The 14,563-nt window shown below is 38.4% G+C and overlaps 2 protein-coding genes across 2 annotated transcripts in view; both read left to right on the top strand.

The window, feature by feature from the left end:
• The first annotated feature begins 2,142 nt into the window (after positions 1-2,142).
• On the top strand, positions 2,143-2,790 carry LOC117991476 (uncharacterized). Its single transcript, XM_034979074.2, has one exon. It carries the CDS (start codon positions 2,143-2,145, stop codon positions 2,788-2,790), a length of 648 nt encoding a protein of 215 aa, XP_034834965.2.
• Positions 2,791-3,573: 783 nt separating this feature from the next.
• LOC117991368 (uncharacterized transporter slc-17.2-like) overlaps positions 3,574-14,563 on the top strand; it is a 34,961-nt gene continuing 23,971 nt past the window's right edge. Inside the window, exon 1 of the mRNA XM_034978947.2 lies at positions 3,574-3,798. Coding sequence (XP_034834838.1) covers positions 3,774-3,798 — 25 coding nt within the window. The 5' untranslated portion in view covers positions 3,574-3,773. The remainder of the gene's footprint in view (positions 3,799-14,563) is intronic.

Consider the following 14,563-nt stretch of genomic DNA (forward strand, 5'->3'; position numbering starts at 1 on the left):
TGTTTTTTTTTTAATTTATAGGCGCACGCTTGTCCACGATCACACCTGGTGGGAAGTTGTGGCCTAAGATGGGACGCGTTAGCCTAGCAGGTGCCTATTCACTCTTGTTTTAAAGATACCCGGATTATAATTGGCAGGAAACACTGATCTCGGAAGAGTATTCCAGACCCTAGCCATGCGTATAAGGAACGACGCAAAGCGTTTCGTACGCGTGTATGGAATGTTGACGACATAGGGGTGGAAACTTGCCCGGCGCGCTGGCGGTACGATGGTAGAAAGGTGACGGGGGTAGTAAGTAGTAATGTGTAAGTAGCAGTGGTGTGAGCTACACACCATGTTGCTGCTTGCAACCGTTTTGGCTTCGAATTCTTCCGCGTGGATTTGGGTTTTTAAAAATCTCGTCTCTTTACAGTACCTATGTATCCATCTCCAATGTACCTAAGTAGAGAGGTAGATAGATGAAATCCTATGCGTTCGGGTATCGTTTATCCGATTAAGATTTTTTTTGTAGGTACAGTTATTGTCGGTATTTGCGTGAGAGTTTCTGACTTACTACTATCAACGAATACTATAATACGCGTTGCCCAAGGCTCATAACCTGTCGGACACAAGCTAAGTAAGTTATAGGTGTAATGGACGTAGCGTCTGTTGATAGGTCAATAGACTCAGAACAGACTTACATGCAATAAATAAGTTTTTATTTCGAACTCGGGAACTCCCACAGCTCTCACCACTGCAACAGGAAAGTCGTCTCGATACAGAGTAGAGCAGCGGAGACCGAGACCCGTCTCTATGTCGCCTGTCTCTGTCTCGATCATACATCTCTGCCTCAGCGTGAACCGCCAGCTTACATTATCATAATAGAGGTGCAAGGCAAATACTAAGATTCTCAAATAATTACTAAGTCATAGTAACGGTACCTAATCGAGTTTCACGACGTACCTATCTAAGCTACACGTGCGTTAATGCTAGGCACTACTTGTAGTGCCTAGCATTAGTCTAGGTTAGTACCTATTAGTATTTATGTCTCTAAAGATCTATTGTGTGATTTCAAAGGAGGAATAGTTGCGAACAATGTATTAGTAATTTGGCTTTGTAGAGTTGTCTCTGTCACTTCATACTTATGTGATGTTTGACGATCTCAACGACAGAGACAACGCTCTACGAAACCGCTATCTCTTTCTAAAGGTCGATGTATCATATTTTCTGTTTACTACGTCCACTAAAGTGTGTCTAGCGTTTGTGGTGTCCATACCATATAGTACCTATCGATGTCAATAGGTACTCAGTACCACCGTGATTCCATGCCACCTCGACTGGTTTACAAAGTAGTAGGAAGGTAGGTATGAAAATGTGAAATGAAAGAAAAGAGTGCGTTTGCAAAGCAAAAACAAATCTAATAATAACAAATCATCAAAAAGATCTAATAAAAGCAACAAAACTATGGAAAGCAATTCAATGCTGTTTTTTATTAACTAAGTAGTTAGTACGTACAGGTTTATGTAGTTACATCCTTATTTACTTTACATTATCACTTGGTCGCGTAAACCTACGTCGCGTCGCGGAGAATGGGACGAGTCTTGCAACTACAGTCGATTCTGCTGGGCAAATTGATCAAGTGATCAATTTGAATAGATACTTCTGATTTCTTTAGGGACCATTATAGGTAAAATTCTGGAAAGGCTACTACATCCAAGTATAAAAGGTAACATAAAGGTTGACGACACGCAGTTTGGTTTTCGTTCTGGACTCTCAACAGATTCTGCAGTTTTCAGTCTTAAATCAACAGTTAACTACTACACTAACAGAGGTACGTCGGTTTATGCTTGCTTCTTAGACCTAAGCCGCGCCTTCGACCTAGTTAACTACCAGCGACTTTGGCAAAAACTAACAACATCGAATGTACCCAGTAAGACTGTAGACCTGTTGAGATACTGGTACGAAAATCAGACAAACTTTGTTAAATGGGGCGACGCCATCTCTAATGACTATATATTAGAGTGTGGCGTACGTCAAGGTGGGCTGACCTCTCCGGACCTCTTTAGCTTATACGTAAACGATCTGATTGAGGAACTTAGAAGTACAAGGATTGGTTGTCACATAGGTACAACTTGCCTGAATAATTTAAGCTACGCTGACGACATGGTACTTCTAAGTCCCTCAATCAGGGGACTTAGAAGATTATTGGCCATCTGCGAGCATTATGCAAGGGATCACGGCCTGAAGTATAATGTTAAAAAGACGCAGATGATGTTATTCCGCTCAGGTAGAGGTCCGGAGAGGATTCCGAAGGTTTTTTTAGATGGTGTACCTATTGAAAGGGTGGATCAGTTCAGGTACTTGGGGCATATCCTAACTGAGGACTTGCGTGATAACCGCGATATAGAACGCGAAAGGAGGGCTCTGGCTGTTCGGTGTAATATGCTCGCACGTCGGTTTGCACGGTGCAGTCCTGAGGCGAAGCTGACGCTGTTTAGAGCATATTGTCAATGCTTCTACACGTGTCAGCTTTGGTTCAACGCAACGAAAAGTGCACGTAGCAGCATCAGAGTGCAGTATAATAACGCATACCGCATTCTGATGAAACTGCCTAAATACTGCAGTGCGTCGGGCATGTTTGCTGACGCCAGAGTGCCCGATTATTTCGCGGTTGTTAGATCTCGTGTTGCGGCATTTTGGTCCCGCATCCGCGATTCTCAAAACGAGGTCCTCAGGGTATGCTCTGAGTGCCCTGAGAATCCCATACTGAAGTACTGGCTTGCCGTACATCGTGACAATAACCGTAAATAAAGTACGAACCTCCTATTTGGGGGCAATCTCTAATTTTAATTTAATTTAAATTTTATTATTGTATATTTTGTAACTTTATTATTTTCATTTCATTTTATCATTCTGGGCATATGATCAAAAGTGCCAATTCCGATAGGGTAAAAATTGGTGTGAATTGTGGGTGTGTAGATGTGTGTGTGGAGGATTCTGTCTCTGCATCGCATAGTCCTCATAGCTCTTTCTATTAATCACAATGGTAGGAGTTATGCAGTGGACTCTCAGATCCCTTCGCATACGAGTCGACTAAGAATAACTGCATGGGGTCGATAGTTTTTTACGCGCTCTTCGAGGTGTACACACAGGAGAGGACACGAAAACTCTAAATCGAAACTCCAAAGTCGATCGTCCATCCAGTTAGGCACCGACTTGGGTCAACGTTGCTTCACCAACGTGATCAATCTACATGCTCTGTCACAACTAGGTCACATTAGGTCACACGTTGCTTATGTACCTACTTATTGCGTCGCAATATAAATGCCTAGGTACTTTTTTAGGGGGTTTTCTAGCAGAAATTTTAAAGTCACTAGGTAGTAGTATAATATAATATTATGATGACGCTTCTAGGCGGGTTAAGTCACCATATTGATAAATTAAAGCCTAGGCCAAAAAAGTCTTTAGGAGTAAAGTTGAATGTACCTGCCTAGCTAAGTAAATGTTTGCTTATTTATGACTAGACTGTGTTATCGTTTCTCTGCCTTGTTTTTAAGTTGTGCCATGTCCATTGACAATCGGACTTATAGCAATCGGATGGTTGTAGGCACGCGAGCTGTGCTACTGCTAGGCCTCAGGCTTTCATTGGCAATAGCAAAAGGCAGTCGTACCACAGTCGTACGAAGCAAGGCGCGCGCGCACCTCGCCGCAAACTTCGTTTTTGCGTGTTTTGACTTTTCTAATTAGTTACGTGATTTTCTTGTGATTGCTAGGAGTGCGGCCAGTTAATCAAAATGAAGTTACATATCAAATTATTCGGTAAGTAATAACAACTTAATTTTAATACTTATCAGAAGTACCTATCTAAGTACATACTTAATCATTAAATTAAAATTTACATTCGTACCTAAATTTTAATGAACGTTATTAATTACCCATCGTAAACAAGAAATTACCTTAACATCCTGTAGCGAAGGATATAAAAGATTATTTAGATGCTTTACCAAGTGTAAGATAGGTAGGTATACCGTTTTACGTATAGCTGGTGTAGGTAACTATGTTTCATCTAAGACCGTAAATTATTATTTATAATAATAATTAATTTATTATTATATTATATATAATAAATTATATATAATATATATATATTTATATAATAAATTTATTATTCAGTGATTAGAAGTTGTTTTTTCATAACTTTATATAGGTACATACTTAGATTATACTTAATAATATAGGTAGGTATAAGTGTGCATTACACTTTTTGAATTAAAAAGTTAAATATAGAAATGAGCGTATAATAGCGGTGATAAATTATATTTAGATAGGCACGTCAATTCAAAATTAAAATTTCGAGGGTTCTAATCGCGTCTTGATTTGAGCAGAAGCCTAACAAACTCAACCGGGTATTCTTTTAACTACCCTCTCCAAACCTGTCACAATATCATTTAAAACCACAAACGTATTTAGATACCTACTATCTTCATTTAAATAATTATTTTTCTGCACCTGCGTAAAAGTGCCCTAAGTATATAATCAAGATAGGTAGAGCGCATTCTTTTCCACTTAATTAATATATTTATATATATAGACTATCTGACTAACGAGTATAACTGTGTCATTAAGGCAAAGCGTATCCATATTACATTACGAATGAATATAAATTATAAATAATATCTATCCCGGCTGTACTCACGTGTCTAGTCGACGTTAGCCCGACTAGTTTCCGGGATAGATATTATTTATAATGGAAATCACTCACGGTAGTTTAAACGCTAAATATAAATTATTATCCATTTTAAGTGAAAACTCATGAACAGTAACCATTCATGATTCGATAGTATACTTAGTAGGTATCAGCTGCAGTAGAAGGTTCCAGAAACTACTTAGTAATAATATATTTAGTTTAGTAAGTGAGATCTATAAATTACCTAGGTACGTACTTACTACTTTTCTATCTTCTGGCAATATTATAAATCCATCTTTGGGTTCTATTATGGAGCTTTCGTATTCGGCAGAAGCTAGAGACGCTTTCAATTTAGCAAGTCCTAGTAAAGAGCCGGTTGTTTTCTCAAAGACGGTGGGATGACGCGCTTTGTGCTGATGTTTTGCAGGAGTTGATAAATTCATCAACCTCTGCAAGAGATCGGACGCGTCTCCTCGCACTGTCTACGAGAGAATCGAGCTACTGGCTTCAAGCTCTCCCTTCGAAACATAATTATATAGGCACTCTATTAGATCACCTTACACTTATTATCGCGGTTGGTGTTCGTCTTGGCGCTAGGATTCAACAGCCACATCTTTGCCATTGTGGAGAGGCAATGGACGTATATGGTCACGACAGTCTTGCATATGCCAAAAGTGCCGGTCGTTTCTCCTGTCATACTTCCTTGAACGGAATCAAGCGTAGGTCTATTGTCACAGCTAAAGTGCCTGCAGTATTAGAACCAAACGGTTTGGCACGTAGAGAGGACAAGAGACCAGACAGTATGACTCTTGACCCGAGGAAGCAAGGAAGGTCGCTTGTGTGGGATGCCACGTGTGTGGATACACTGGCGCTGCCACACGTACAGGCGACCTCCGTGGCGGCCGGAGCGGCGCGGCGGCGCGGCGGCTACTAAGGCGGAAAGGGCCAAGAGGCGCAAATATGAACATACAACTCGTAATGGTCATTAAATTAAAATTGCATAGTTTTATCTTAAGTAAGTAGGTACCTAGATAAAGTTGTTTTACTTATTTAGATTCATTTAGCAAATAGGGCTCAAGCGAATCTAGAGAACGAATAAGCATCTTTAAATAAAGCAATTGGGTTAGTTTTAGTATTTAGTTAATAAAATAAAAAAATTCTCTTTAATGCAATTTCTGCGTACAATTAAAGATGTCTGCACCGATGGCATTTAAACTCCTTTATATTAATTGAATGCTTTATCGATACACACGACATGAGGATGCGATAAAAGTGTACAAATAACTCTGTTTTTTTGCTAAATGCTGTTTTCGGTACCTATAGCTCTTTTTAACGGACTTGTTATAATTTGGCAGGCAAACATGAGATATGACGTATTTGAAGTTTCTGTTACACACGATCTTTGAATTATAATTTAATACCGATATTCTCTTATTTTAATTTTTATTAAGATATTTGAAACATCATTTCAGGAATCTTTTTCAATATTTTGGGTTGCTTAAGTGGATGCTAGCATGTCCTAGAGTTTGTCATGTAGGTACCTTTGGGTCCTCTAACGACATAAGGCAATTCTATGGGATGTCCCAGAAGATCTACTAATTGGAAAATATAGCATTGCATAGGTATACCTAATATTATTATAGAATTTACTAACTTACCTATACTCGTGTGGTAATATCACGTAATTTCTTATTTCATCCAGAAATACCTAGATGTATACAATATTAATTGAGATAAAAGTAGGTTCGAATACTACAATACGAGTAGGTTTTAGTTTCTCCTTTATTTTGTTAAATTGTCCTTTTTCTTCTTGATGATCAATCTGTAGTGTCCTGTTAATGGCCGCACTCGAGTGCATAAACTTTTCCTACTTAGCGCTAGTGCTTTTGAGGCAGCCTTCTTATTGAAGGCTTTGACTAACGCCCTGGAGTGGTTCATTCCTGGGAGATTTCACCATCATTAACTTTATAAGCCTCATCTACCGAGATTTTAAGTCCATCATTGTCGTACCTACCTAATCAAGATTTTTGTGAATGATAACTTAAACGAGATGGCCATTAAAATACACAAATCGTTTTTGCTTTGACCTTTCAACGTGTTCATCTCAAGACCACGAATAACGAACACAACAATACCCGTTGGTTGTGTATTGGAATTTAGTACCTAGGTTCTGAGAATTAGTGAGGGTCACCAAATTCAAAGCTTGTGCCACTTGGCTGCGTGCCAATGCCAGATAGTTACATAATTATAATAATTAATCTAAGTTTCAATAGATGCTCACAATCGGAATTTCTCTTAATAGAATATTTTACATAATATATTATTTTTATACCGTTCGATTTGTCAATAATGCCAGGAAGGCGAGTATTTTAGAATTATGTCACTGCTAATCGAGGAGGCACGTTTCTTTATTCTATTACGTAACCAATAACGAGCGGTGATAGCCTATAAATCGTCGGCTTCGTCCTGTTCGGGAGTTCGATCCCGGGCACGTATTTCACTAAAACATCGTGAGAACACCAGCATGACTAAAAGTTCTCCATAATGTGCTCAAAGGTGTGTGAAGTCTGTCAATCCGCACTTGGCGAGCCTGGTGGACTATGGCCACCCATTTTCATTCTGAGAAGAGACTCGTGACATGGGTTGTTATTGTTAATTGAGATTGATGATTATGACATCTTATAAATAACTAGCGACCCGCCCCGGCTTCGCACGGGTAGCTTATTGCAATTTTCGTAGGGATCTCTATTTTATTTAAATAAAATATAGCCTATGTCAATCTGGAATATTCTACTGGTGAAAGAATTTTCTAAATTGGTTTAGTAAGGGATTACCGCCAACAAACAAACTTACTTATAAACTTCACCTCTAATTATAATATTAGTAAGTATAGATAATTAATAATAATATAATCATCGCTCTTTTTATCTATACCTATAATTAATACAATACACAGATCTAACAAGATTTTGTCCTGTCCTGAACTCCTAAGTGACCGACTACGTAATAGCCCAAATCGCTGCCTGGGTAAGACAATACGGGAAAACTTACGGAAAATTATCTCGGATCTAAATAATTGAAGACTGAATGATGATTTGTTTACAGTGTCATTCAATAATACAACAATGGTATAGGCTTGCAAGCACTTATAGGGTAACTTTTCGCAGAATAAATTATAGGTAAGTACAATTAAATTATTATTAGATAGGTATTTTTTTTCATTATCCTGTTACTTTTGATAGTGGTGATTAATGATGATGAAATAATTTATTTTCTACTCTTGCTGAATTTCTCATAGGCTCCCTAAGTCCCTACGTACTACTAAAATTAGGTACCACTCGTTAATGTTTTAATTTTAGAAAATACTGAGACAGGTTTATTGATATCCTGTGTTGCAACTTGCAGAGTTGAGAGTACAAAAAAAACCGGCCAAGTGCGTATTTATCACAATTTTATTTCACCACTTTGTCGGCGTGATTAATATTTATATACCCATGCCAAATACAGATTTCTAGCACTAATAGTCTCTGAGATTAACCGAAGACGGACGGACAGACGGACGGACATGGCGAAACTATAAGGGCTCCTTGTTTACTACGGAACCCTAAAAGTGGGACCTATCTAGATAAGTTACATCAAAACTTACTGTATTATGTAGTTAGTTTTATGTACCTTTTATGGCTAGAAATGTTTACAGGAATTACAACTATTTTACAACACTGTTGCATTTCAGTTGAATTTCATAATAGCTACCAGATAAGGCACTTACCTACCAGATAAGTATGTACCTAGGTGAATGAATGAGATCAGTCGATGGCGCTTTTGTCATTGTAGATGAATAGGTACAGCTTCCGGCACGATTGTTGACCTACTAGGTACGTAGCTAGATAGCACATAGGTATGCCGTTAAATGTACATTTTTAGTGTGATCGTTAACGTGTAGGTACCCGGGATTGAATCTCTAGGAGGCCGACGACTCGACGTCTTAACCACTGGGCTGTATCCGCTTTCAGGGCTTTTTGTACTTCATAATAGTATCATCATCTATCTATATATATATCTTAATATATAAAAGGAAAAGGTGACTGACTTACTGACTGACTGACTGATCTATCAACGCACAGCTCAAACTACTGGACGGATCGGGCTGAAATTTGGCATGCATATAGCTATTATGTCGTAGGCATCCACTAAGAAAGGATTTTTGAAAATTCAACCCCTAAGGGGGTGAAATCAGGGTTTGAAATTTGTGTAGTCCACGCGAACGAAGTCGCGAGCATAAGCTAGTATATATATATATATAAAAGAAAAGGTAACTGACTGACTTACTGATCTATCAACGCACAACTCAAACCACTGGACGGCTCGGGCTGAAATTTGGCATGCTATTATGAGGTAGGCATCCGCTAAGAAAGGATTTTTAAAAATTCAACCCCTGAGGGGGTAAAAGAGGGGTTTGAAATTTGTGTAGTCCACACGGACGAAGTCGCGGGAATAAGCTATAGCGAGACATTGGTCGCTAATAAGGCTGTGCGCTAACTATAAGCCCATCATGCCTCATAAGAAAGCTCAGAGTCATTCAGTGGGCGATGGTGAGAGCTATGCTTGGAGTTTCTCTACGTGATTAAATCAGAAATGAGGAGATCTGTAGGAGAATCAGAGTAACCGACATAGCTCAATGGGTTGCGAAGCTGAAGTGGCAATGGGCAGGGCACATTGTTGACGTTGGGATCCCATCCCAAGGTACTGAAATCGCGACCTCGTACCGGAAGGCACAGCGTTGAAATACCCCCCACTAGGTGGACGGACGGCATCTGAGTCGCCGGGAGCCGCTCGATTCAGGCGGCGCGGCAGGACCGTGGCATGTGGAAGTCCCTATAAGAGACAGCAGTGGATGTCTATCGGTTGATGATGATGATGAGGATAATTATATGTAATATTTATACCTACTCTAATGCTGATGTAGGTATCAACCTATTATTTATAATTAAAGTTACATAAGTACCTAGGTACCTGTCTAGTCTACGATAACAACTAATTATTAAGTTTTACGTGACCATTAACTATATTTAAGACGTGTGTACACACATTACATAATTATTAAAGTCCTACTTAATTATTTAAACAACAAACCTACCTATTTTAACATTACACTAAATTAGTTCACTTCGACACTATTCATAATGAGTACCAGTAGAATATATATGAAATTTAATGTAGGTACCTATTTAATATTTATGTGTAAGTAGATAATTTTAAAAAAATCTACCTAACTGTAGTATCGTATATTTACCAAAATTACATATAACTTTTTAAATACAAAAATCATTAGATTATAATACGAGTATTATGAGAAATCTGCGGAATTTGTAGTCATTATAATTTATAATTAGGTATGATAATTTTTGCTTTTAGTTATTAAAAAAATTGAAAATCGCCAGGCACGTCCTAATTAATGTCTGGACTCTGGTAATACCAAATGACTGAGGCGCCGACACGTGACGGCGGCGGCTTCCTAAAAGTTCTAATACTATTTGTATAATCACTACCTGTACACAAACATCCTAGCCTAGTGGTTAAGACATCCGCATCTTATTCAGGAAGTCGGGGTTTGACTCCGGGCATGCACATCAGTTTTTTCGGAGTTATTTGCGTTCTAAGCAATTAAATAAGTAGGTATCACTTGTTTTGATTACGGTGTAGGAAAACATCATGCGGAAACCTGCATGCCTGAGAGTTATCCATAGTAATATCAAAGGTGTGTGAAGTCTGCCAATCCGCACTTGGACTGAGTGGCGGACTATGTCAAACCCCTTCTCATTCTGAGAGAAGACCCATACTCAGTAGAGAGCCTGCGATGGGTTAATCATGATATTTATTATATAACAAAATGTTCTTTATAATAATAACTATGCGCCCTAAATTCGAATTTTTGGCATAATTTAGGGCCAATTTCTACAGAAACTACTTAGGGTAAAACTAGAGGTGACACTGGTTTCGTCACGGTTTCGTGTAACGTGACGTCCTAAGGTGATATATTGTCAGGTGTCGCCGCCGTCACGCTTTGTATCTGTCCAGGATTATAGCCTTAAGTTGTTTGATTATGCATAAGACGCTAAAAAACGCAAAACATTTGAGTATAAACCGGCTACACTTACATCGTGGAATATCAGGTTTGTGCACGAATACCTGTATCGCTGAGATATTTTGATGAGCTCATGATTTTATTATGTAGATACCTCAGAAGGTAGACGAGTAAATTTGATATTTGGCGACGTTGTACCTACCCCACGAGTACTATAAGTACTTAGTATAGTTTTTTGTTTGTTTGTAAACTTTTGCTATCAAGTAGTAGCTATCTACTTAGTCATTCTTAATTAAGTAGGTATTATTATGTGCATACAGCTCTGTACAAAAGACAGACTCAGACTGAAAATCGGGAATTTCTTTAATAAGATACTTTTAAGAAGATTAGTTCAAAGCAGTCTGTAGAGACCGAAAATGACTAAATTTATATACCTAAGTAAAACAACTGCTAATTCAGCTCAGAGTCACTCAGCGGATATGTAGAGAGCTATGCTTGGTTGCTTGGAATTTCTCTACGTGATCAAATCAGAAATGAGGAGATCCGTGGGAAAACTAGAGTAGCCGACATAGCTCAACGGGTTGCGAAGCTGAAGTGGCAATGGGTATAGAGTACATAGCACGGAAAGCCGATAGACGTTGGGGTCAAAAGGTGCTGGAATGGCGACTTCGTACCGGAAGGCGCAGCGTTAAAAGACCCCCCACTAGGTGGACGGACGACATCATCAGTCGCAGGGAGCCACTGGATTCAGGCGGCGCAAGACCGTGGTGTGTGGAAATCCCTACAAGAGAACTAGGTCCAGCATTGGACGTCTATCGGTTGATGAAGATGATGATGAAGTAAAGAAACCGTTGTAAAACAAGAACAGCACTTAGTTACGATTCAAAGCCATCACAAACGAACAAAAAAAGATATAATCAACACACGTCATAAGAATTAACAAAAACCGGATACTTTTTATCTACATTGTTTGCCTCTGCAGTATTCAACGATTTAAGATTTAGAATCTGAGATTTTACGCCAAAAAGTGGAAAGACATACAGACAGATAGATACAATTTTGCATTTATTATAATATTACTGATAGGTAAGACATAAGTACCTATATGTACTGGCTATTAATTTATCTTCTAACAAAATCTAGGACAGACAGACAGACCTTTGCATTTATAGATGGGTAATGTAATATTTGATGTAAGACCCATAGGTACTTATTGGTTACCTACTAAGTATACCTTCTAATTTTAGGAATTGTAGGTACATTCGGATCTAGGTATTCAGTCCAATTTTAGAAAGCGCTGGCTGCTAAAAGCCAACCTGACTTTAGGAGGAAAATTACTGCAAGGAACTCTACATTATTATTAGGGTCATGCATTTTAATCTGAATTGAAATATTTTTATTTATTTGCACAATGAAGGTGAGTAAATGTAGGTATCACAATTCCTGTTATGCAAATATGTACTTATTTAGGACAAGTGCGAAAAGTTCCAACTTGATAACTTCGTCAAGTTACGAGTAAGTAAGTGGGCCTCACCGTTAATGCTGCTTGTACTTATTAATTTAGTACATGAAAGTGGTGTTCGATATCTGTCAGTCACTTTAAATAATGAAAGAAATCAATAATGTTGCATTATTACAGGGCTGGCCCCGATTCCTGACTGCCCGATTTTTGCTTGCTTAACTTTTTAAATAGCTGTTTGCCCAGTAAGCGCGTAAAATAATATATTACTTACGTGTATCTTTAGTATATTACGCAACAGGTCAGGATGGCAATCGGGGAGAGAACACCCGCACAGCCCGCACAGCAGTTGCGGGTGTGCAAGCGACCCTCGACTCATATCCCGATTGCCACCTCAACCTGTCACGGACTTATAGGTAAGTATATTTAATGTAGGTAGGTAGGTAGTAGGTACCTATACCTAATATTTTAAATCAATTTCGTTTCACTTGTTTAAACGGTGAAAGAAACCATTGTAAGCAAACCTGTACGCGAGAGAGGTCTCCATAATGTTTCCAAAGGCATGTGAAGTCTGCTAATCTGCACTAGGTTAGCGTGGTGAACCAATGACCATTCTCATTCTGAGACCCGTGCTCGGTAGTGAGCCGGCGATGGGTTTATAATGGTGATGATGATGATGACGATGATAATATATTTTTAACGTTAAAAGGTATACCTACGTTAAATTCAATAAGTACCTAGTTATTATTATCTAAATACAGAATGCAAGCTATCTCTGTACTAAATACGTACCAAACGTCAAAATCGGTAAAAAAGTAGATAAAGTAGCTTTCTAATGGTGAAAAAATTATTGAAATCGATTTGGTAATTTCAGATTTCAAGCCAACAAATCTCTTCTTTTATAAAAGTATACTTAATAAATGATTAATTAGTATTGAGAGTGACTGGCAACCCTAATTGTAAGGCGCCTCAACGACGCGACGCCGAGGCAACGGCAAAATAACGTCAGGCTTGAGCCCTGCATTCTTACACTTTCACGGCGGCGCGGCGCGTGGCGTAGCATGGACTCTTCCAGAAAGCAAGGCTAAGCCATTAAACGTCATACTTAATTACGCAAATGTTTACCGTCCTCGATTTATAATATTATGCGAAAAAGCATACATAATATTATTATATTAACATAATAAGTACATAACGATATTTTGTAAAGGATTTTCTGCCGTTTTTTGTTTCAAAGAATTGACTTTTTTAAAGGGCAGATATGCTGTTAATTCGGACGTGCACTCTCTAAACTTAAACTAAAAACAGTAATATTACTTATATCGCATCCCTAAGTAGATCAAAACTGTTTCAACTCAAAATCCTTGCCTTTTGATAATATGATCTCAGTTTTTGATCCCTGCCCCGATTATCTGTAGATACGGGGAAAATGTGTAGGTTTGATGGAATATTCAAGGCACAATTCCTTCTTATTATAGTTTTCTTAATACTTACTTATTATAGTTTTCATATCTTCTCTCGATTATAAATTACTTAATCTGTTTTTCTTTGTATCTGAATAAAGTATTTTTTGAGTTGAAACAGTTTTGAACTAAGGGTTGTGATAATGTACCTATACTTTCCATGAAGTTCGCTGCGGAAAAATATTAGACCGGCCCTGTGAGATTGAGTGGAAATCAAATTACTTAGACTCAGAACAAGGAGTGGAGGATCTAACATCGACGGAATTAGCTGTCGGCAGTCAATAATTTCACATTTTTTTTGTTCAATAAATCGCTATCATTGTAATGTCCTTAAGGTCCTAAGCAATGACAAGGTAAAAACTAGCCTTTGTTGAGCTTGTGAAAAGGTCGTCAACTATTTCATGTCATTCTTGTACTGACAACTAGACAATGCCCGCGACTTTGTCCGGGTGAATTTCGGTTCTTGAAAATCCCGTGGTAACTCTTTGATTTTCTGGCACAAAGTAGTCTATGCAGGATGCAACTATTTCTGTAATCTGTATAGTTACTAAGTACCTACGTAGGTGATTCCTGCAACTTCGTACATGTGAATTTAGGTTTTCAAAAAATCCCATGGGAACTTTTTGATTTTTCGGGACCAAAAGTATGCCTATATCCTTCACCGATGCCGGGATGCAAGCTCTCCCTGTACCAAACATCAAAATCGGTGAAACGGATGGGCTGTGGAAAGCGCATACTTAGACAGACAGACACACACTTTCGCATTTATAATATTAAGTACAAAAGTATGGATACTGATATCGATGTCCCATTTAATTCTTTTTGCACTTGGACTTTCTCCTTACGAGTACATTAGGTGAATACAATCTAGGCACCGTTCCATGAAATTT

Source organism: Maniola hyperantus, chromosome 19 (assembly GCF_902806685.2).
Source record: "Maniola hyperantus chromosome 19, iAphHyp1.2, whole genome shotgun sequence".
NCBI classification, from domain to species: Eukaryota; Metazoa; Arthropoda; class Insecta; order Lepidoptera; family Nymphalidae; genus Maniola; species Maniola hyperantus.

Coding starts and splice junctions, on each gene's coding strand:
- LOC117991476 (XM_034979074.2), top strand. CDS start 2,143: ATGGTACTTCTAAGTCCCTCAATCAGGGGACTTAGAAGATTATTGGCC.